Source organism: Centropristis striata, chromosome 4 (assembly GCF_030273125.1).
Source record: "Centropristis striata isolate RG_2023a ecotype Rhode Island chromosome 4, C.striata_1.0, whole genome shotgun sequence".
Classification (NCBI taxonomy): Eukaryota; Metazoa; Chordata; class Actinopteri; order Perciformes; family Serranidae; genus Centropristis; species Centropristis striata.
The window spans coordinates 41,884,906-41,909,320 of record NC_081520.1 but is presented as its reverse complement, the minus strand read 5'-3'; the positions used below and the strand labels follow the sequence as shown (position 1 = coordinate 41,909,320).

At 40.0% G+C, this 24,415-nt stretch overlaps 2 protein-coding genes across 2 annotated transcripts; one reads left to right on the top strand and one right to left on the bottom strand.

Moving 5' to 3' along the window:
• Positions 1-640: 640 nt before the first annotated feature.
• On the top strand, positions 641-3,079 carry dnajc30b (DnaJ (Hsp40) homolog, subfamily C, member 30b). The gene has a single exon (XM_059331459.1). The coding sequence runs from the start codon at positions 641-643 to the stop codon at positions 1,754-1,756; it is 1,116 nt and encodes a 371-aa protein (XP_059187442.1). The 3' UTR covers positions 1,757-3,079.
• A 3,835-nt stretch (positions 3,080-6,914) lies between these two features.
• LOC131969489 (SH2B adapter protein 2) lies at positions 6,915-23,726 on the bottom strand. Its single transcript, XM_059330507.1, has 8 exons — positions 22,768-23,726; positions 13,858-13,959; positions 13,643-13,734; positions 13,253-13,353; positions 12,999-13,160; positions 12,719-12,921; positions 10,670-10,844; positions 6,915-8,156 (listed from the first exon to the last, which is right to left on the bottom strand). The coding sequence occupies exons 1-8, from the start codon at positions 23,701-23,703 to the stop codon at positions 7,819-7,821; spliced, it is 2,109 nt and encodes a 702-aa protein (XP_059186490.1). The 5' UTR covers positions 23,704-23,726; the 3' UTR covers positions 6,915-7,818.
• Positions 23,727-24,415: the final 689 nt, after the last annotated feature.

Below are 24,415 nucleotides of genomic sequence, written 5' to 3'. Positions count from 1 at the left end.
TATTAAATATATAAATAAATTAATGATTTGTTCTGCAGGACAAAAAAGAAAAACTAACAAAAATATATACTATTGCTGTCCTAAAAATCAGCAATTACATCCATATAATATTTCCTAGAAAGTTAGATAACATCACATTCAAAGACAATGTGTAAAAATGGGATGTCCTTGAATTTCTATTAAAACTGGATAAAGTCGACCTTAATGTCACTCAAAATTAAACCTACATTTTGAAAATAAATCACAATAATCATTTTGTCAATCAATCAATCAATCAATCAATCAAATGTCATATCATGTTCAAATGATAGCAAAATAAGAGTGAGTTTCAGATAAACTAATATGCAATGATTGACAGTTTTCATCTGTCAATATATATATATAAATTAAATATATTTTTTGTATTATTATTATTATTATTATTATTATTTATATATTTTTACCTGAAAGGCTGATCTGGAAACTGTTGTGACATTTCTGTATATTATTGTATTATACGCTATTATAGCCCCCTGTTTTCTGCAAAAGGATTGGTCGGGTATAATAAGTACTTCCTGTAAACATTGGCTCTCATTGGTTCCTCGTCATGTGACGTAAACGGAAGCCGCATGTGTTTTCCGGCCTGTCCGCTCTCGGTAAAATGGCAGAGGTCGGTCAGCGGCTGGGGAGCGGAGCTTACCGGCTGTCCGCTCTCAGAAACAGCCAGAATCGGTCGGTGCGCACCGGAGAAAGTCCCGGTTCTCTGCTGGTCAGCTGCTCCTGCACTGACAGCCGGTTAAAGGATGAATCCACGCGGGATCACCGTGAGGTTGTCTCAAAAAACAAGCGCAAATCGGAGAAAGTTTCCAGAGTGAGAGCAGGTGGAAGTCAACAGGAGAGTGAAGCTTTGAGTGGTGCCACTTCTCTGGACCCGGATTCATCCCGGTTCCTCAGTCTGAGAGCTCAGCTCCTCCCTGCAGGCCTGCAGCCTCTCCTGCAGGAGAAGCTGCTGCCTGGCAGGAGGACCTCCTGGACCAGAGGAGCTGTTTGCATCCACCCCGACACCTTCAGGTCCCCTCAGCAGCTGAGATCTTTCTGCACCGTGATCTTCATCGTGGCAGAGCCCGGCTCAGAGGGACGGAGGCGCCTGAGACTCCTGCACCCCGACTCCCTGAGAGCCCCCAGCAGGAGCTACCGCTGGAGGAGGGACAGCAACCCAAAGGAGGCTCCTCCGCTGTACAGGAGCAGGACGGCCTACTACGACATCCTCAGCGTGTCCCCCGGAGCCACACAGTCCCAGATCAAGACGGCCTACTACAAGCAGTCCTTCATCTACCACCCCGACAAGAACCAGGGGGACCAGGAGGCCCCGCTGCGCTTCTCTGAGATCAGCGAGGCCTACATGGTGCTGGGCAACATCAGCCTGAGGAGGAAGTACGACCGCGGCATCCTGAGCGGAGCAGACATTCAGGGAGCAGGGAGGCCCTCCTCCAAGGAGGCCCCCAGCAGGTCCACAGGCTCCTCACAGCAGCAAACCAGAGCAAGGAGGTTCTCCCAGGCTGGAGGGAAGACCATGTTTGATTTTGACGCCTTTTATCGGGCTCACTACGGCGAGCAGCTGCAGAGGGAGAAGGACATGAGAGCCAGGAAGGAGTACATGGAGCAGCAGCAGAAGGAGAAGAATAAAGCGTGGAATAATGAGAAGATGATAGAGATCACTGTAGTGATGCTGCTGGCCATGGGGGCCGTGCTCCTGGTCAACGTCAGCAAACCCTGAAATAGACCCGCGTGCCTCTGTGGGGTTGATGTTACAACTCTCAGGGGTGCAGGAGGAGGAGGGGGAGGAGCAGGTGGAGGAGGTGCTACCTCAGACTGTTTTGCAAGTGTTGCACAGTTCCTGTTAGTTAGTTGATTCTCTCTGGTGTGTTGCAGGAGTGAACAGAGCGCGCTGCAGCTGACGATTGTTGTCATAGTTGATTAATCTGTTGATTATTTTCTGGATTCATCGATTCGTTCTTCGGTCTATTAAATGTCAGAAAACGGTGAAAAATGACAATTGCCGTTTCCCAAAAGCCCCACAAGAAGTAACAACGTCTTGTTTTATTTTGTCCACAACTCAAAGATCTTCAATTTACTGTCAAAGAAGAATAAAGAAAGCAAAAGTTTCACATTTAAGAAGCTGGAATTAGAGAATATTGAGTTGTTTTTTTTCCACTTTATAAACCAAATAGTCAATAATCAAAATAGTTGTCTCTTAATTTAATAGTTGACAACTGATCAATTAATTGATTTCTCTTTGCAGTTTGACAAGAGAGCAACTGAACATGTTAATTTTCTTCATGTCTAGGATCTAAAAAGCATAAATGTGCATACACTTACCTCCAGAGGGCTTTTGATGCATCAAAACACAGAAACAACACAGAACAGGATGTTTGATTATTTATGTCAGTTGCAGTGATTGGAGCGTGTAGCTCATTTGAGAGTTTTAAAACCACCGAATGTAAGGGTGAATATCATATTTCATGCTTTCCAACATTTTATTTATGATGAAATTCTCAACATTTGTCCAACCAGTTGCAACACTGTCTGAAGCCAAACAACTTTTTTTTTTTTTGGCAGCTTAAACACTTCTTTTAATCCGAATGCTGCACAAGTAGGGCTGGGCGATATCCTGATAATAATAGGTGGGTCATTTCATAAATCCTGATAAATTAATAGGCTACAGGAAATAACAACATGATACATTTTGTATACTCCATGTGAAAGGATCAGAAAATAAATTGTACTTCAAGTGAAGTAAATATTGCCATAGTGCAGTTTGGCAGCTGTTTTTTTTAACATTGCAATTGAAAGATATTCATTTTTGACAAAATATATATCGCCCAGTCCTGTGCACAAGGTTAGAAAAATGAAAAGTATCATGCTGATCAACGCACAATCCCTCCACCTGTACACTGAATCTGTAGAAACTTTGAAATGGAAAATAAATTATGATAATAATTAAGTATGTATATGCGGTTGTACTGTACATACTAATGGCCATTTATGTTAAATAGTTTATTTTGTGCAAAGGAAACAATTAAAAACTATTATAAAGCTGTTTGTATATTTGTTTTATTCTAGTTTTATTTATCAAAGTTGCAATCACCAAGCATGTGTTTTCTTCCTGCAGTGTTATGTTCAGATGTGACCTCTAGAGGGCGCCACAGCACATCATAAAGGTTCTCTGGTTCCAGCTGCAGGCCTGAGGCGCTCCGAGAGTTGAAACTGTGTGGGACGATATAAATGCAGGTTGTGGAGGTCCAGCTGGCTGAGAGCTGCTGCAGGGATGTTGACACTATGTCCGTTTATTTCCCTGAAGATGCAACATACATTAATCTTTAAACTGACTGATGTGGTCAAACCCACTTTGATCTTTGAAACTGGCTCTTATATACATACTGACATTGAATGTAAAACAACTGAAAGTGTGGTCCTAATTATAGATCATAGGCTCTTTCATCTCATCTAAATGGAAACAAAAGAAAACCACATCATGTTTCACCCCTCATAGAGCTCTACAGAGCGCTGCACTCTCACTTTGATCAGATTATTTTTGCAGCGTGTAAACTCTTGATTTACCTGAGCCTTTAACCCATAAGAACCCATGGTGACACGTGTGTAACAAACACTTTAAATCTTCTATAATCTCCCATATTCAGCTTTATGCTTCACCTTAACTCATTAAGTCCCTAAGAGACGTATACTGTGTGACTGGAAACAGAAATGTGTAAAAGTAGCTAATTTTAAAAAGCGTATTTTTTGTTACTAGGCTAAATTTAAACCCATTTAACAATTCTAATCCATTAATAGTTTTGTCCTGTGTTGCATTTAACTTGTTCTGATCAGATTTCCTGAACAAATTAAAGTCACAATTTTGATAAAGGTTATGGAGATGCAAAATAAAAAGGAAAATTTGTGTCCTTGTAAGCAGAAAATGTGTCTAGTTTTTCTCTATCTTAAAACAAAAAATATCATAAACATAAATACCATAAACGCCCATTGTAACGTATATGTCACATCACACATTTTTGAGATTTAGAGGTAGTATTTTTACTTTTAAAACATCAGAAATCTGTTCTATGTGGTCCACTTATAGAACACATCCTTTAAGGATAACTGGGTCTGGGTTCTTATGGGTTAATCTGCAGCATTTCAGGCTCAGATTGTGACATCTATGAGTTAAAAACCTGCAGAAACAGGTGCAATAGTTTGTTCACATTTTATTCACAGAAATATAAAGTAGTATGTCAAGTACATCACTTTGTACAAAATTGCACAGACTCTTCAAAACTCAGTCAGACAACAGAAAATTTAGCTTTAAGAAGTGTTAAGAAAATAAAAGGGAGGCATGAGCGATTTGTGATATGTGAGATGGGCTCCTGCAACAGACGGCTTCCACTGAGGACGTTTCATCAAGAAGAATCAATCAATTGTACATAAATAAGACTCGATAGGAAAAATGTAATTTACAACGACTGAGGAATAAATATGTTTCAAAAATAGGATTCAAATTGGCACATGAACTGCTCCGCCCGCTCCTCGACTCCAATTCTAAACTTCACCTTTAGAAGCTAAATGGCCATGCTTGAAAAGGCAGATGGTGACTCTTGATATGTTTATTATAACTGAACTAAAGTGTTGCATATGTTTGAATACAGTAGCTGGAAGGTGTCTGCTCCTCTCTTCTCTCCAGGTGTGTATTAAAGGCTGTGAAAGAAAAAGTTTGACCATTTGGGAAGAACACTTCATGAGACAGATAAGAGGAATGATAGCACTCAGGTTTCTGTATGCTAAATATGAAGCTACTGCTAGCTAGGTGGCTAAATTAGCTTAGCACAAAGACAGGAAACACCTGGCCCTGTCCAAGAGGAACAAAAAGCCTTTGTTATGTTATTTTATATTATTTCTCATTTGTCTAATCTGTACAAAAGTGAAAGTGTTAAAATGACAAATCCCGGTTTAATTGGAGGTTGTGTGCTGAACTATCTCTTGATTGAACTAAATTTCAAATAACCCCTCAATAAAACAGCAACTTCTCATTTTTTAATGTCTCTGGGCAACGAGACCGTTTCCCACTCAATTCAAACACTTGCTGCATTTAACACTTGCTATTTTGAGTGCATAAGTGCGTTCAAACTGACAGTCATGACAAAACGCAGTATGTGCACTACAAGAACCTGGACTGTTCCCCTTATAACCGTTCAAAAGTTACTAAAAGCTACTTTGCTATGTAGCAGAAGGGGCGGGGCCAGACTTTCAAACTTGTAAAAATGTCCTGCAGTGGTTGCAAATGAAACGGTTATCACAGAACTACACAAATTAACGTTATACATGTTTTTTTCACAAAGTACCACTGCACTGTAGTCTGATAGAAGTCATTATTGGGTTAATTTATTAGTCTATATTGAATATTTGTTGATACGGTGTTATTTTTGTGGCTTGTTCCACCTTTCTGTAAGTGCATAATTTTCGTGTGTAACTTGAGACAAAATTACTCTGTTGAAATTCACACACTTCGCAAATGAAGCACATAATGTATGCAGTGTGTATATAAGTGTATTAACAGAAGTATCTGAACTGAGACACATCAATCGTTTCCTCTTTTTTCAGCCCCAAAAAACCCCCACATGCGAGCAGAATAGCTTCATATTAATTACAGACATAAGAGTGGTATCGTTTTTATCATTCAACTCTCGACCAGAAGTGAATAGGTTTCCCATAATGTATTTTTCCTTTAAGAGGATATTTAGAATGATATGTTTTGCATGATAATGAGGATCATGATGTCAGTTCTTAGGGTAATTTGAGTATTTTGTGATGTGAATCTTTTTTTTTTTTTTGAGTTATTACCTTAAAAAGCTTGGTACTCTGTCAGCATTAAGTAAAGCAGCAATGTCTCATCTTTTCCCATTCAAGCATGGCCGCCTAGCAGCCTTCAGCTTCCTGCCTGCACCAGGCTGCACAAACAGCACGCAATACTGCAACCTTTCTAAAAAACAAGTCCCCAGTCCCTCCGGTAGCCTAAATGCTGGATTTGGTATAATAATATCTTCAAGGCATTACTTCAAAGTGAACTCCTATATTAACAGCATATCTAATCTACAGGTTATTGATATGATAAGCTTGAATACAGAACCAGCACCAGGCGGAGGGACCTCGAAAACCATGTTTCAGAAACACAACTGTAGCACACCGATCATTGAAAAATATTTGGACTCTAATACACCACCACACACTCATAGAAAGAACCAGTATGACCAGTATGACAGCAACATGGGAGCCACCCTGCCATATTCATACAGAATTAACCTTTGTTGTTCGTCATAACCAATTTGAAAAACAACATACGACCAGCCATGTGTCTGAGTGTGTGTGTGTGTGTGTGTGTGTGTGTGTGTGTGTGTGTGTGTGTGTGCGTGTGTGTGTGCGTGTGTTCTTGTACTTCCTACATAGTGAGGACCAGAACACGTTTTTAACCAACAGAGTGAGGACATCTTTGCAAAGTGAGGACATTTCTGCCGGTCCTCACTTCTTTAAAGGCTTTTTTTAGATTTCAGACTTTGTTTTAAGGGTCAAAGGTCACATGATAATGATAATTAACTGAAACTGTATTGTGTGGTTACAAAACTAACAAAAATGATCGTGAAAATGTCCTTAATTTTCGTCTTTGTCAAATTTTTCATACATAATGAAGATGGATAAGACAAAGGAAATAAAGGCAAAATTTACTGTGACCTCTTTTAATCTCCCACCCAACAAATACCCCATTACAAAAAACTAAAACTAGCAAACTCACTCTAAAAACTAATTAAAACTAACTGAAATTGAAAACAGAAATTAAAACTAAAACTAATGAAAAATCCAAAACTATTATAACCTTGCAAAGGAATTCACTGTTCCAATGAGGGTCCTCACAAAGATAGAAGTACAAGAATGTGTGTGTGTGTGTGTGTGTGTGTGTGGGTATCAGCCATTCATGAAACTGTGAGAACTAAACCATTTCAGTATGCAGTGATATGTATGTTCAGTGTGTTTTCAAGCAGAAACTGGCGGTAAATAATCACCTGCATTAGATATTTGGGCTTTTGTGATTCTGCGAGACGTCACCACCATCCTCCCTGTCACATAGGGCGACAGTCCCTTCAAGTCCAAGGTAATTGTCAGGCACTAAGACCCTTTAGGCTGTACACGTTTAAGAAAAACATCTCCGAGCTAACACTAACACACCCATGATTGCTGCAGAGCTTTGTAGGGAAACCCTGCAGGGACAGCGAGGATATCCGGGACAGACTCGAAGCAGCTTTACAAACATTAATGTGACGCTCTCGGGAGCTCGGAGGAGCTCGGAGGAGCTCTGAGGGGAGGGGCTGTTTCTTCAGGGGTCATTTCAATCTCTCAACCCTTCAGCGGGGTGGTGACACAGCATCTGCTCCCAGCGAACAGGAAGTGGTCAGGAGAGATGAATCAAAGCCATATGACTCCACCGGGTGACTTCCTTTTGCTTTTGCTTTCTCCGCCTACACTCATCTTCGCTGCTCCGTTTCTTCCTGTGGCCTTCTGTTTCTTTGTTCACTGACATTCTTTGAGTTTGAAGCGAAGCCACAGAGCCTGAGGGATTTATCAGCGTGGACGCGCTGCTGGTTGGATCTCACCTCCCATCTCAAATCAGAGAAAACAGGAAATTGCCTTGAAACAAAAACAAACAAACAATACGATGTGTGATCCAGTGATTTGGACCGTTTTCATCAGGAGCAGAGCGCCCCATGTCCCCTCCAGTACATGACTGCTCCGGGCCCTTTAGTAGAAAGAGTACTGGTTCTCCACGGCCCGGGCCCGGCGGGTCCCGTCAGCGTCGTGGTAGTCATCCGACGCTCCACTCGAGGCCTCCAGCAGGCGCTCAGAGCTGTTGCTCCGGCTCTGTAGGCCTCCTCCTACTCCTCCTCCAGTACCTGGGTCACTGCGGGAGAGGGAGGGGAGGTGGGCGGTGGGTGAGGAGGAGGTGCTGGAGGAGAGCGGAGGATCAGGAGGAGGCCCTGCGGGAGCTGCGATCCCAGGAGGGAGGAGGGCCGGCTGGGCTGAATCTGTCCGGCAGCCTGCGTCCCTGGGCGGCGTGAGGACCGGAGGCACCGTCACATCTGCAGCAGGAGAGAGAAATAATTGAATAAAAAGCTGATTAATAGTATAGATCAGCGGTTCCCAAACTTTTTCAGCCGTGCACCCCCTTCTATGTCCCAACTGGGTTGACGCACCCCCAATCCCCCACACCTTCAAAAACCAAAATGCAATAAGAGTTTTTATAGCCATATTAAAGGTGGAGGATGATGACAGGCTCAGGATCAGAGGCAGAAAGCAGATCAGTTGGGAAAATGTTGTAATATTTTGAGCTGCGTTGAACAAAAATTGCAGCAAATTTAAATGAGCGTGGAGTGAACACAACCCGTCATCATAACACAGGCTGGAAAAATGATACAAGAACAAGAAGATAACTTCTTCTACGCTTCATTATAAGATCAAAAATAAGCAAAAATGACACAAAATTATCAAAATAGACACAAATTGACCAAAAATACATGTAAAAATTACCAAACAACCAAAAACTAGATGCAAAAATGACCAAAATAGATGCAAAAATGAACAAGAAATGACACAAAATTGAATAGCCTGTATTTATTAATTAATAAATAACACGTCTTTATTGTGTGGGGGGAAAAAAATGTAATTGTGTCATTATCAGACTGCCATTACATTTTTCATCTCGCGCACCCCTTAGCAGCAGCTCACGCACCCCCAGGGGTCCACGCACCACACTTTGGGAATCCCTGGTATAGATGAATCAGTGAGGCTGATAACTGTTGGTTTATGGAGCAGCGCTGCCAGCTAAAGGCTCCTTCATGGAGCTCCTTCATGGAGCTCCTTCATGGAGCTCCTTCATGCAGCAGCATGTCAACACAGACACTGTGGCCTCCTTTATTATGCTTTCTCTTGGTGGGCAATAACACCGACAACACTGGTGCCAAAGACTCGCCTGAGCAGTGTATCAGTGGAGTCTTTTAGCGCTGAATCAAACCTCGCTCTATGTCAGTATGTGCATGGGGGTGAGTGTAGGTCCAGCGCTGGGAGGAACAGAGGGCCTCTTTGTGACCACCAGGGTGGGTCGGGGCCCGAGACTCGGCCTGCATGCAAAACTCCTGCGGTATAATCGCCCACTCACTCTCCTGTACAGGAGGGCATTCATCCCATGCCAGGAGAGAGGGGCAGGAGCAGTTAGCATGGAGGAGGAGGGGAGGGGAGGGGGGAGGGTCAGTGAGTTTTAGCTCTTTTACTCCGTCTGTAAGGACAAACTGCTGCAACACATCAACACAACTAACTGTCTGGAAGTTTCTCATTGCCCTTTATTATCCACGGACAGGAGCAAGTTGATTTATTCCAAGCTGATTTTTGGGGTGGGGGGTTAAGTGACTGAATATGAATAACTCTAAATCAAATCATAAATACATATTTGCTCTCTTACCTGTAGTGCTGTTTGTCAGTCTGTATTGTTTTAGTGTGAGTTGGAGATATCGGCTCTGGAACTTGTTTGTAAAAATACATTTGAAAAATTCAACAGCAACGTCTTCTTCTTGGAATCACGACCCCGTTACTCAGGATCATCCACAGATCTTAGTATGAGCAGTTACATGTAGGAACTACTTTCTTTCAGAAGGCAGCATGCATCTACTCATAGATGAAAGGTTTGTGATAGTGTGAGATGTTAATGATGATGTTAATGACGTCCTTCTGAGCTGTAAAGTTAACTAACTCTTAACTATTAGTGCTCTTCCTTCTGCACATTTAGACGGTTGGTAGGTGTAGTTTGATAGAAAGAAAACAACACAGACTGCTGACAACAAGGTCTGTGTTGCTGTCAGTAACCGAGTCATGATTCCTAGAAGAAGACGTTGCCGTTTAGTTTTTACAAACATATTTTTTTGGTGCTTCGAGTGCCACAAGTTAATTGCAGTGAGTTGGTTTCATTCTATTCAAGAAAAGGCAGACATCTAGATGGACACAGAGCACTACCGATTAGAGACAAATATGTATATTGTTTTTAATTTGGGGTGAGCTGTCACGTTAACTTAAGCAGACTCAGCTTTTTCAGGAGTGGGGCTTAAAGAGACAGGTGCTGAAATGGAGCATTTGAATACAGGTATTTTCAGATGGACAGTATGAGAAAAACAATGTATTTCTTTTACATTAAAGCATGTAAACAGGCTGCTGTAGAAACCCTAAATATAAGTATGAACCTGAAAATGAACATAATACAACCCCAATTCCACAATAGTTAGAAAATGTGATAAAAACATAAATGTAATGATTTCCAAAACCTTTATGATCTGCATTTAATCCAATAAAGTACAAAGACAAGATATTTGTTATGAAAAATGTAAGTCTGAATGCTTTGATCTTTCCAGTACACCTGCAATTAATACAGTTATAAAGTAAATTAATTACTCGTCTCTAATCTGGATATTAGGGACTGCATAGTAGAAGGCCTTTAAGTACACATTTCAGGCCTTTGTATGTTAAAAATAACACTTTTACAGCTTTAAATGAAAATGAATAGAGATGAACAACATTAAATGGTGTATGAGCAGCTTGTGTTGTGTACCTGTGGTGGAGCTTCGCTGCACTTGTACATAGGAGCGTAACGTGATGTCAGCGGAGCCTCCAGACTCCAGGGGGATGGGGTGGGCGTGGAAGTGTCTCAACATGTCCGACACGGTGTGGAACCACAAGTGGTGGACGTGGCACTGCCCGTTCTCATTTACCGACAAACGCAAATGCTGGAAAGGAGAAGGAAGGGAGGCAGGATTAATATCCAGGGGAGAAAAGTGCAGTGGCGGTTCTACACAGGGGCCTCCAGGGGCCACTGCCCCTGTGAAGAAGCCCTTGGCCCCTGCTGTGGCCCCTGTGTCAAATTAATAATAAAATGATCAATTTATAACGATGAACGACTGAACAATTCTTACCTATTTTTTGTTCAAACAATATCTCATTGTACACAAAAGGAACCCAGAATCTGTACATTGTATATTAGTTTAATAGTGCAATAAAAGCTTGTGCATATTAAAAAAAAAAAAAAGATAATTCTGACTGTACTGCACTTTTAAAATAAAAAAACTAATTGTGCACAAAAATGAGAAATGTCATTGTTGTACAAAAATAATTGTTATTGTAAGTAAGTCTCATTATTTCAATCAATGTTTTTGTATCTTCCAAATATACTTCAATGAAATTTTAAAATAAGCTAAAATAAAGGTTTTGGATGCTTTAATATCATCTTTGCCGTTTTTTAATGTGCCCCTCTGATTAAACACTGGCCCCTCCTTGGCCCCCACAGGAACATTGGTCTAGAACCACCACTGGAAAAGTGTGTGTGATTTAAAGGACTGAAGAGAGAGAGAAGGGAGAGAAAAAAAAGACGAAACACAGAAAGGCAGAGAAGAGCAGAGTGACACACGGTGAACATGTGGAACAGACGTCCAAGACAGAGGTCAGGACTTGATCTCAAAGTGTCTCAGAGCAGAGAGACAGCATGCCAGGCTGACACCAGAGGAAGTAGCGGCAGCTGACACTTCCTCAACACCGCCGGCTGGCAGGATGTGATGTGCAGGGATCGAGTTACAGAGGAGAACACAAAACGTTGACGCTACTGCATCGTTTCCAGGACCTGGACCACCGAGGACTGCTGAGAGCTGCAGAGAGCTGCAGGGACTACATCTCACAATGTCACAACATTTTGAGATGTAGTCTCTGCAGCTGGGAGCAGATTTTCATATATTCTTGTGCAAAAACAACAAGTTAATTTATTATTTTAAGGACTTATATTATGGAAAACTCACTTTTCATATTTACTTATGCATGTACATTTGGGTATCTGGAGTCCCTACCAACACAAATACTGAAACATAAGACCACCAAGTCTTATTTTAGAGGGCCTACCTGGATCAGAAAACAAAAAAAGAGCCATTCAGATTTGGCTCCCCTTCACATACAAGATCACAATATACCGCCTGAAATGTATATTTATAGCAAGCCAATCAGAGCTTTTTCAGGAGTGGGGCTTAAAGAGACAGGTGCTGAAATGGAGCATTTGAATACAGGTATTTTCAGACGGACAGTATGAGAAAAACAATGTATTTTTTTACATTAAAACATGTAAACAGGCTGCTGTAGAAACCCTAAATATAAGTATGAACCTGAAAATGAACACAATAAAACCCCAATTCCACAATAGTTAGAAAATGTGATAAAAACATGAATGTAATGATTTCCAAAACCTTTATGATCTGCATTTAATCCAATAAAGTACAAAGACAAGATATTTGTTATTTAATATGTAAAATCATTCTGAATGTGTTGCATTCTGTTTTTATGTATGTTTTACACAGCTTCACAAAAAAATGTGGTTACAATTTTGAGAACCAATGGATTGTTTTAAGTATTTTATAAAGTAGAAATATAAAATATTTTTTGGTTCCAGCTTCTGAAAAGATCATTTTAAACCTCAACTTTTGATTTCAATAATTTAAATCTAGAGCTCACTTTTTGATATAGAATTGAAATCTTGACATCACTTATCTATACACAAACAACACAATCATCCCATTAGTAAATTTACAGAAAGTATAAGACATCATAATTGTATTTGTCTCACCTTGGCTTTGCCCTGAAAGTTGAAGGTGAGGACGTACTCGCCGGGCCGCGTCTCGCTCTGACGGATCACAAAGAGCCCGTGGCTTCTGGCGCCGCCCGCCAGCACCAACTGAGCGGCTCGTACGCGGGACAGGGTCCCGTGGAACCACGGGTACCCCGCCAGGCTGGCATCGCCGTCGGACTCTTTCGCTCCTTCGCTGCCTCCTACGTCCAAACAAATCAAGGTTTTAATTCTTGATCTGTAACCTTCTTCTGAGTATTGAGTGTGTGTGTGTCACTACCTGCAGAGGAGTTGGAGCTCTGGGCCTCGGGCGACTGGAGGAAGCGCTCTAAAGGCATGTGGGACGGGTGCTGGGTGAAGGGGGGCTCCCTGCAGCGGACTGAGGGGGCGCTGTAATGCTCTGCTGCCGTAGGACACGACCTCTCCGGAGCACGATACACACCTGAGCACATATTAAAATATAAGAAACATCCACATGGAGCAGAAGAGTTAGGTTTTATGCTGCAGGTGCTGGATAAAAGAGTGTGTGCTCACCCTCAGACAGCAGCTCACAGCTGCAGGAGGCCACCATGGAGCAGTCTTTGGAGGCCTGACCGTGAGGACATGACGCCAGCTCGATGTCATCGCCGCTGTCACTGCACACAACAACGTATACACATGAAGGTAAACAAGCATCACAGTCCTGACTCACAACGCTAACACACATCCACATCCTGCAAACACCGACACAAATAATGGTTGTGTTTACGTGCTGCGACAGGAAGCTGAGGAGGAATGTCAGCGGTGTTTGTGTTAAAGCAACCTGTCAAAAACTCTCTAATTTGATGATTAATGACTGTATGTGTTTCCCCTCTTTCCCCTTCCCTCTCTCTCTCCGTCCCTCTCCATCCTCAGCCAACAGCAAATATTTATCTGGTGGTTTACCCGGGGTCGATGCAGTCCTGGATGTCAGCAACCCAGGAGTTCTTCTGCAGCGAGTCGATGGTTTCCAGGATGTACTCTCCCCCGTTTTCCACCTGTGGAAGCAGCCAAACACAGTGATCACACACTGAGCTCTGTTCACAGGACCACATCAGGGTTCAGAACAGATCTGAAACTAAAAGCAGGTTAATGTTAATGTTAATGTTTGCAGTTTGTACCTTGAGAACAAACGTGTTGTCCTTGTCGGGCATCTCCAGCGGCATGGTGGTCCTCACCTCCACGATGGCCGACAGAGGGATGCTCACTTTGGGCTTTGACGACTGAGGAGAACATGCAGACAGACACAGGTCACGATAACTAAAGAAGAAAAAGACCGACGTTCTTCTCGTGGTTTGTGGTATAAAACCTCATACAGGCGACCTTATAGGACCTCCACAAAGAAAACAACACTTCCGCTGCAACAGCATGTTTGAGTCTGAATTTTCAAATCTGATCAAACTACAGCTGTTTTTAACTTTAACTACTTATCTGTTTTAATGTATGTTTTACACAGCTTCACAAAAAAATGTGGTTACAATTTTGAGAACTGATGGATTGTTTCAAGTATTTTATAAAGTAGAAATATAAAATATTTTTTGGTTCCAGCTTCTGAAAAGATCATTTTAAACCTCAACTTTTGATTTCAATAATTTAAATCTAGAGCTCACTTTTTGATATAGAATGTGTTTCTGTGTTTTTGTTTTTGTTTTTGTTTTTAACTGTAATTATGTATTTACATTGTGAAGCACATTGAGTCTGCCTTGTGCATGAAATGCGCTCTATAAATAAAGTTGAATTGAATTGAATCTTAGTAAGTAAAAAGTATCAATAATTATGTTATTATAATTATAATAAAGTACTAATATCATTATTAATAATAATTGTTTAACCCTTTATCATGCGAAGAATTATATTTGGTAACTTCAGTGGATATCAAAATGGGGCGAGAAAAAAGTTGCAAATTTACTAGATTAAAGTGGCAAATCTACAAGAAAAAAAGTAGCAGATTTAAGAGATTTAAAGTGGCAAATCTGCGAGAAAAGTTGTTTTTTTCCCACTTCTTTCTCATAAATCTGTGACTTTTTTCCACGCAGATTTCCCACTTTAAATCTCTTAAATCTGCAACTTTTTTTCTTGTAGATCTGCCACTTTAATCTAGTAAATTTGCAACTTTTTTCTCAAAATATTTTTATTTTTTATTTTGGATATCCGCTGAAGTTACCAAATACAGTTCTTCGCCTGATAAAGGGTTAATAACAGATATTTTCAGCTAAGCAAATTTTTCACGCAGCGTGTTTACATACAAAACTTAATGCAGGATTCGATGTAAATACATATCCCAGCAAGCTGAAGTGATTCAACTCAAAACATTATAATATTTTGACCAAGTATCTCAATATCCATCTTTTACGATTGAATATTGGTGCTTTTATAAAAATATTTACACTAAAATAAATAAAAATAATAAAATAAATACTAAAACAGTTGGAACATCCTGGTATGTACAGTAAATTATATTACTTTACTGTTATATGGAAAACACAACACTAAGACGATGTCTAGTCTCATATCACAATATCAATATTATATGGATATATTGCCCAGCCGTATTTCAAAGAGCAAAAGATTTAATGTGACGCTGTTTTGAAATCATAATCAGATTCTCCTGACGTCACTCAGAATCAGACCTGGAAGACAAACGTAATGCTGCTCTCTGACTCAACGTCAGTACAGAACGAAAGAGGAATATAAAAGAGAAGTAAAAGTCAGAGACTACATGGTTCTGAATAGTTACTGATACAGGCTGTTAAAGGGGAATATTTGTGAGTTGTGAAATACCAAAAAAAACCTACTCCAGTTGCCGTATTTGTGTGAGTAACAGTATTATACCAGTGTTATACAGAACCTGGTCTCACAGGAATCCGTGGAATAGCCACGGATTCACTCAAATTTCTGTGAAACTGACACAGATTTGGCTACAATGCAAGTTAATGACAGTCATATCCCGTGGCTATTCCATGGATATTTGTTCCTATTGGTTTGTTCCAAGTCACGTGACTTTCAAGGTCCCGGCGGTCAGAACAAAAAACATGGCGGACAGTTCTCTCATTTTAGTGAAAAAATCTATATTTTGACTTAGTTTCTGCAAAAAAAATACATTTTGTGTCTTTTTTTTTGGTCATTTTGTGTCTTTTTATTAGTAATTTTGTGTCTTTTTTTGTAATTTTGTGTCTTTTTTGGCCATTTCGTGTCTTTTTAAAGTAATTTATTCAGTTTCTGCATAAAAATGGATTTTGATCACATTTCTAGCAAGAAATATATGTTTTATTTTCTAAATATTCACTCAGTGAATGTACATAATCACTTTGTATGTTGGAATAGCCACGGGATATGACTGTCATTAACTTGCATTGTAGCGAAATCCGTGTCAGTTTCACGGAAATTTGAGTGATTCCGTGGCTATTCCACGGATTTTGAGTTAAGCGAATCCGTGGCTATTTCCAGGTTGGTTGGTTATACAACATAATACCATAACAACATTTATTTTTCTGCTCAACAAAACTAAACTAAACAAAAAATGCATCTCTCCCTGGGTGGTACTGTAATTTTCCACCAGTGTAATAATCCCCAAAAACCAGAAAAAGTAATTATGAACGTTTCAAAGTTAAATCTGATTCTTAATTACATCCTGTAGGAGGCAACTGCAACACTTGTAAAAGTCGAAACTTTGCATTTTACTACAAAAAAAAAGCTTTAAATAGAGCTTTTAATTAGTGGTACAGGTTTAAATAGTTCCACTTCTCTGTCTTTAGTGAGAAACACACCCAACTTCTCCAAACGATAATTAAGAGGCAACATGCAATCTGAATCATCAGAACAACCTTAGCAGCAATAAACTGCATCCTTTAAAGAACTCATTCACATAAAATAAAACCAACATTACACCGGTGTAACAAACACTTTAAATCTTCTAGAATCTCTCATATTCAGCTTTATGCTTGAATAAAGAAGTGACTTCTCCAAAATGTGTAAAAGTAGCTAATTTCAAAAAGCTTTTTTTTTGTTACGAGGCTAAATTTAAACCCATTTAACAATTCTAACCCTTTAATGTCCTGTATTGCATTTAACTTGTTCTGACCACATTTCCTGAACAAATTAAAGTCACAATTTTGATATATGCAAATTTTTATTTATTCATTATTTTTTTGTTACTTCAAAACAAATCTGAAAAAAATGTGTTAAACAGCACTTTTAATGTCACAATTTTGATAAATGATGTGGAGATGCGAAGAAAAAGGCAAATTTGTGTTTCTGTAAACAGAAAATGTGTCTATGGTATTTATGTTTATGATATTTCTTATTTTAAAATTAAAAAAATAAACGCCCAATGTAGCGTATATATGTCACATCACAGATCTTTGACATTTAGGGGTAGAATTAAAAAAAACAAAAACATTATAAATGTGTTCTATGTGTCTACTTGGTCTGTGGTACATCCCCATAATTTTCCTTTAAGGATAACTGGGTCTGGGTTCTTATGAGTTAAAATAATAAGGAGGATTTTGCACAATCTGCACACTGCAAAAAAAGAAAAATTGGGTGAACTCAAAATTTCAAGGCAACAAACTTCGATAAAATTTTAAGTTGGACGATTAAACTAAATACTTTAAGTCTTGTTTTTGAGTTTGCTCAACTCTGAATTCAGATTTTTGTCAACTCAACTCTAAGTTGTACTAATTTATAATTTTACATTGTAATAACTTTTAATCCTTACTTCTGCTAACTTCTGCAATGTGCTGAATTGGCACGATTGAAACGCCGCTATGAAATGTCAGCTAATGTTGCAACCACAATTTTGAGTTAGCATTAATACGCTAATGGCTACTCTTGTAGCTGTAACAAGCAGCGCCGCTAGCATCAGTTAGCCGCTAGCATCAGTTAGCCGCTAGCATCAGAAAGAAAATAAGAGTTATCAGAACTATTGTCCCTTGTTGTGAACCCCAACTTAAAGATATAAGTAACAACAACTCACCAACTTGTTTTTGAGCAGACAACTGGCTTCCTTTGTTGTGCTAACTTACATTATTGCCCTAAATGTCAATAATTTATATTTCCAAGTTTTACCAACTTAAATCACTGTTTTAGGCCAAAAAATACAAGTTGGCTTTTCTGCAGTGCAGCAGTGAGTCCACAGCTCAGTTTTTATGCCGTCTCTTATTTCTCGTTGCGTTTCTCAGCGATTATTTCTGCTGACTGACTGCAACAAACATCAGAGTTTACAAGAGAGTGAACACAGAAAACATCGTGGCCTCTGTTTGCCCTCTGCAGAGAGTTGGATCCAGACGATAATCTTAACAGATCTAATGAGTGTGTTTGAGGCGGTGAGCTGTGTGTGTGTGTGTGTGTGTGTGTGACTGATGGTCTGGCTGAGGCTTATCAGCTGATCTGTCTGGAGCAACACTGTTCTGATCTTGATGTGCCTGCAGCTGGCTGCCGTCCACGCCCACCATTCCTTCCTCTGGATCAGATGTCAGAAACCACTTCCTGTATTAAACCATCTGACCGTTTCCTGTCCCTGTCTCCTGCATGGCCCAATCTCAGTGGGAACCGTGTGTTGAAATGTTAAGTTAGTGGAAACCAGTCTTAACCAGTGAACATGTGCTCCACCACACAGCTCTGACTGTCTCACAGGAAATTAGTGAGTGGAAATAAGCTGCTGTGGTCAGTCTTTCTGTTCTGTAGTAAAAAAAATAATACATGAAGGGTCCGTCTCCATCTGTTCAAACCCCTCTTCTTCAGCTTCAGTGTTGCAACTGCCTCAAATTCACATCGCTGCTAGTTTGAATAGTTTTGAATTGTTGTGAGTTGCTTTCATCATGATCTGATGTGAAAAGAGCTTTAAAGTCATGTGAGGAACATGAGATGAACAGCTAATAAGAATAAGTAGCTCTTTAGCCTCTAAATCAGGGGTGTCAAACTCTGGCCCAGTGTAATTTTATTTGTCCCGCGAGCCAATATCAAATTATTATATTATTATTGTACAATAAAAGCTGACCCGCCGATATTATACGGCGCATGTACCGCTAATACTAGATTTATTATTGTTATTTTATTTTTAAATGTATTAACCTGTTGAAAAAACTTTATTTTGATATTTAAATCAGAAGGATGCAAATAGAAAAGAGGCATACGATTTTTATTTATTTTTTATTTAATAAATTAATGACATTGATGTGTTTTTTATTTGAAATTTGATTTGCATGTCTGCACTATTTTGTTATATATTGTATGTTTATAAGCGTTGCTGGTTCCATATTTAATGTTAAAGCAAAACATGTTTGGTATATATTAAAAGGTTTATTTGTTCAATGTTGGCCCGCGATTTTATTCAAGTTTTACATTTTGGCCCATTGTGTATTTGAGTTTGACACCCCTGCTCTAAATGCTCCGCTATGATCACCAAATACTATCAACCTGTGTCTGTCTGCTGTACAGGGCTGAGCAGTAGCGTACTTTTGATTATTATCTATTATCTTACTTATTTAGGCAATATTTATTTATTTAAAGTTTTTTTTCACATCTTCTCCTATTTCGATTTTTACTACTTATATTTTTCTGTCATTCAATTGTATATTTGTAGTCTTTGTATAATTATTATTGTCTTTATCTTGTGTTTTTTTTAATCTATTTATTTTATTTTTTATTATTACTATTTTTTTATTGTTTTTTAATGTCACACTGTAAAGCACTTGCATGTATGAATGGTGCTAAATAAATAAAGTTATAACTATATAAATAAAATAGTTATTATTATTTGTTTTGTTTGTTTGTCACTACAAGTTATCCCTCTCACATTACACACATTATTAAATTTATTGTTTCTATGAAAATACTGATTAGTGCAGAATTTAAAAAAAAAGAAGGGATTTTAATATATTTACGGATTTTTTTTAATGGACAAATAAAACTAAAGTTATCTAAATGGTTAAATTCCACTTTGATGTAAGTAACAAAATATTTGTTCGGGGTTTTTTTCTTCAATTTCCCTGAAGTGACTCTTTAAACAATTAAAGGAAATGACTCAAACCAAATGAGAGCCAAGGGAGTATTGTTCAGATTATCTTTGTAGATATAAAAAGGATTTCTTACTGAACTGCTGTGAGATGAGACTTCAAAACATCTGGAAAAAATCAGTAACTGCACAATAACTTCAATCGCTCAAAGAAAGTTACCACTGTTTGGTGGTTGTGGACATGAAATATAAATGTTAGTGTGGCTAACTAAATAAATAATTATGAGCACGGTCAAAAACTAGTGTGCTCTCCTCGTCTCCATAATCCTAATTAAAACAAGTATGCAATTATAACGTTACACACATCTCAGCCAATAAGAAGAGTGCAATTCCTACGAACCAATAGGCATTCCTACAACCTCAATAAAGAACTATGAACTACAAATCTGAATTATTTATCAGCTTTTCCACAAGTTATATTCTGTTATATTCTAAAAGCCTGCTAGCTCATGGCCTGAGCAATTAGCATTTAGCAAATACTGCATTTATCTTTAAGGTTATATTATCCATGAAAAATAATAGAATCACACCAGCAAATGAATAGTCCCATAAAGGTTTTATATTCTAAGGGGGGGTTGGGTAACACTTTACAATAACCATCATTTATAAATGGTAAACAGATAGTTTATTAATGTTTAATCATCGTTTATAGACCGTATATAGGCCATTTAGAATGGTAAATACATAATTTTATTAATGTTTAACTAACTAAATGATTTATAAATGGCAAATAGATGGTATATTAATGTAAATTAATCGTTACTTTACCATTAACAAACCAATATATTATAATTAATAGTTAATTAATAGTTTTAGTTGCACTCATTATAACATTTTTAACACCATATCAAGTATGTTATGTGGTTTTGAAACGATTCATATACATTTAAGAAATTGGTTTAAAACATTTAAAAATTAAACATGTATAGCACTTTGTAAATGGTTAATAATTGGTCTATAAACATCACTTAGGTGGTTATTGTAAAGTGTTACCGGGGGTTGGATATTTTTATTTAAAGCTGTTTCTTTTTTGATAATAACAGGTAATGCGATGTGCTCCAGCTGCTGTTGCTCTGTAGTTTTAGCATGTTTCTGTGGGTTTTGTGCAGCAGTTTTCCGGCTGCTGTGTCATAATGCAGCCGGTTAGCGTGCTGCAGTGTGCAGATTGATGATCCTGACAGGGACGGAGCCAGGAGCGGGCCAGGAGTGAGATTTTATGAGTCAGTTTATCTTTCCGACACTGTTGACTCTGCACTGTTATGATTTGTAAGACCTGAATAAGACGGCGGAGATAAAACAAGTCAAAGTGTCTGCAGGGCCGGCCTGTCGAGGTGTCTGCCTTTTAATTAATGTGTCACTTCAGCTGCGACCGCTGCTCTGAAGTTTCTCCTAATCTCACATGATAATAATTTTCCCACGTGTGAAACGTTAATAGAACAGAGGAAACAGCTGAAGTGCAATTATTAAGTTTCGTCTTATATGTTTCCCCTTTTGGCTCCTCTCTCTGAGTTTTTCAGTGACTCACAAAAACTATTTTGGTTCCTATTTTCAGTTTGTCACTGCAGCCAAAGACGAAGAACCAATCAATATTTATTTTTTGCACATGAAAGGGAATCTTCACAATCCGCTGCCTCTTACAGAAATCAATGTAACAGCTTCCTCTCTCTCTCTCTCTCTCTCTCTCTCTCTCTCTCTCTCTCTCTCTCTCTCTCTCTCTCTCTCTCTCCCCCCCTCCCACCTGTCCTCCCCCCCTCTCTGCAGGCTTATCCCCACATTCCCACCAGCCATGATCAAAGGACAGTGGCAGATTTACACTCACTCAGCTGCACAGCCTCATGGCCTCCTTAAGGTCAGGGGCAATGATCTGGAAATCCCATATAGACAAATGTGAAGTGTGCATGTGTGCACCAGTGTGTAGTTGTGCTTCACTCGGGGTCAGAGGGGTCGGATTATCACGCGGGATATATATCTGGGAATCATGATGGGCTGCAACTCTTGATTATTTTCATGAATTATTAATATTTTAATCATTTTTGCAATCAATTTTTAAGTCTCATGTTCAATTAGACTTCTCTTGAAGGGCTGGAAATGCACTTGTCCTCCCGCTTTTAAAAGTGGCTGGACAAAATGACTTCCTCAATGTATATGGAAAATAATATCGCTGAGTTATGATATAGTGGGTTTGGTTAAATGTTTAATATGATTTTGGATAAACACATGGACTCTAAACCCTAATAACCCTAATAAGTAAGCTAATTTTACTGCATCTTACCTTGTTTTCTGTAAGTACTGATGTTAAAAATGTGTATGTCTATCTTTGTTGTCAGGCAGAGTTGGTTGGAAAGATCTAGAAATATCATTATTAATTGAATCATCCATTAAAGGAATAATTGGGATTTTTCTAAAGAAGGGTTGTATGAGATACTTATCTACAGTCATAAGCAATGTACTACTGTTGCATGTTACATTTTTTTTCACCACTTTACCTTGCTGTTTATATTTATTCAGGGAGAACTTCAAAACCGTTGAAATCCACCAGACTCCATTGACAAAAACAGTCATTTTACCTTGCAGACAGTAGAGTTGCTGGTCTCCCGCTGCCTTGATCAGTTCGTTTGTGTTACTGTGTGATTTGGAAATCTGAACGTACTCTTTAAAACTCCAGATACACAATAACACAATTGAACTAAACAACGGTAGATCAGCAACTCTGCGAGAAAAAATGAGTGTTTTTGTCAACGAGTCTGGTGGCTTTGAGTAGAGCAAGTTCACCAAGTTCAGTTCCCCTCTGTAAACTTTAACAGGACTGTCAGACGACAAGGTAGAGATGTGAAAATATTCTAAATATAGTATACACTTAAAGAGATATACAGTTTCTCTGCTGCCTGTCCACAGCTGTACATTGCTTATCTTCCATGCTGGTACTCGTGACAAACAACACTTAAATAAAGCCAAAGTATCTATTTAATCATGTTTTCTGCCTAATTTTCCTCCATGTCTGCGTGTGTTTGCGTACCTTGGGTGGCACATAGAACTCCAGCAGGAACCTCTCGCCTCCTTCGTCTCTCTTCGTCTTCCTCAGCAGCAGGCGGCACTTCTGCCACTGAGCGGCGCCCATACAGTTTGTGTCATCAGCCACCATGTACCTCAGAGCCCCCTCCCTCTGGATCTCCAGCATCTCGGCCTTGTGGCCCTGGGAGCCCCTGGGGAGACGCAGCTTTTGGGACCATTTCTCTCCCCCTGCAGCCTCCCCTCCTCCTCCTCCTCCTCCTCCTCCTCCTGCCACTCCTCCCCCGTTAGCCCTCCTGGCTCCAGAGGGCCCGTCCGGTTCGGGGGAGGCTCGTCGGTGCCACATCTCCTTCACGCCGTCCACCACGCAGAGGCTCATGTTCCTCAGGGAGAAGCCCTTCTTGAAGCGAGCCTTCGGGTGGCTGACCGATACGTCCTCTGAGCTGCGGGACTGTCCCAGAGCAGACACCTTGTGGGTGGGCTGGGGGCCTCGGGAGGCGGTGGGGCCGCTGCCTCCCCCGTCCATCCCTCCCCCTCCGCTGTCCATGCTGTCCAGGGACTCGCTGGACGCCCCGGCGTCCTTGCGTCTCTGGTACAGGTCGTGTCCGTAGGACAGAGGGCAGCCCTGGATTCCCAGGAAAGGAACGATGCTGTACTTGGGCGCTGCGTTGGAGCCGTCCTCCCCCGGCGAGGACGCCTGGTTCTCCCGGGCCTGGGTCAACGCTGCAGAGAAGCACTCCAGGAAGTGGTGGGCGAAGTGCTGTGAGAAGCTCGCATCGGCGCCGGGCGAGTCGTAGCACGGGTTCTCCGACAGGAAGCGCTGGAACTTGTCGGCGAAGTCTGCAGCGGAGGCTCGAGCATGAAGCTCACAGAACTCTCGCCAGTCTGGCAGCGGGCACGAGGAGGAGAGCTCCGGGCTACCGGGCACCGCCGCGCCGTTCATCACTGGGCCATGGCAACTCACCGAGGAGAGGCTGCAGGAGGAGGAGGAGGAAGAGCTCAGAGTTAGTGGGGATGCAAAGAACAAACTGCTGGCTTTGGATCAGACGTATCTGATGTAGTCAAAGATGATAAAGATGTGTGAATGAAGCAGCTTGTTACTGTCATTTTAATATTTACATCTCCAAACAACAACTCTGTGCAGATTTTGCTCTGAACTATGTTGTCTGACAGGAAAGCCAGGCGTTTGGTGTCTTTAAGGCGAGATGCCATACTGTACAGCAAAGTACCCATGGCTGCCCCCGCGACCCGGCCCTGGATAAGCGGAAGAAAATGGATGGATGGATGGATGGATCTCCATGATGATTTTCTACAACATATGGTTATCAATAAAAGCAAAAGTTTAACTTTTTCTTCTTTCAAAATAATTTAGTTTTACATCAAAATCCCCTCCAATATTCTCACATTGCATCATACTGAATGTGGAACAGTGATAACCAGGATCTTAGAGTGTTCACATCCCATAAATATGTGACTCGACATCAAAGTCTCAACATTTGATTATTTCAATTACATATTTTCATCTTATTTCTTTAATTATTGTTCTGTCTCTGTGCTGTAAAAAACCATTTATCTCCAATTTAGTTTATGAGATTAGAAAAAGGTCATTTTCTGATTTGTGACGATACATTTTTAGATGTATGATGATCCAGTGT

Coding starts and splice junctions, on each gene's coding strand:
- dnajc30b (XM_059331459.1), top strand. CDS start 641: ATGGCAGAGGTCGGTCAGCGGCTGGGGAGCGGAGCTTACCGGCTGTCC.
- LOC131969489 (XM_059330507.1), bottom strand. CDS start 23,703: ATGAACGGCGCGGCGGTGCCCGGTAGCCCGGAGCTCTCCTCCTCGTGC. Junction 13,354..13,642: donor CAGGACTGCATCGACCCCGG/GTAAACCACCAG, acceptor TGTTGTGTGCAG/TGACAGCGGCGATGACATCG. Junction 10,845..12,718: donor ACTTTCAGGGCAAAGCCAAG/GTGAGACAAATA, acceptor TCTCCTTTCCAG/CATTTGCGTTTGTCGGTAAA.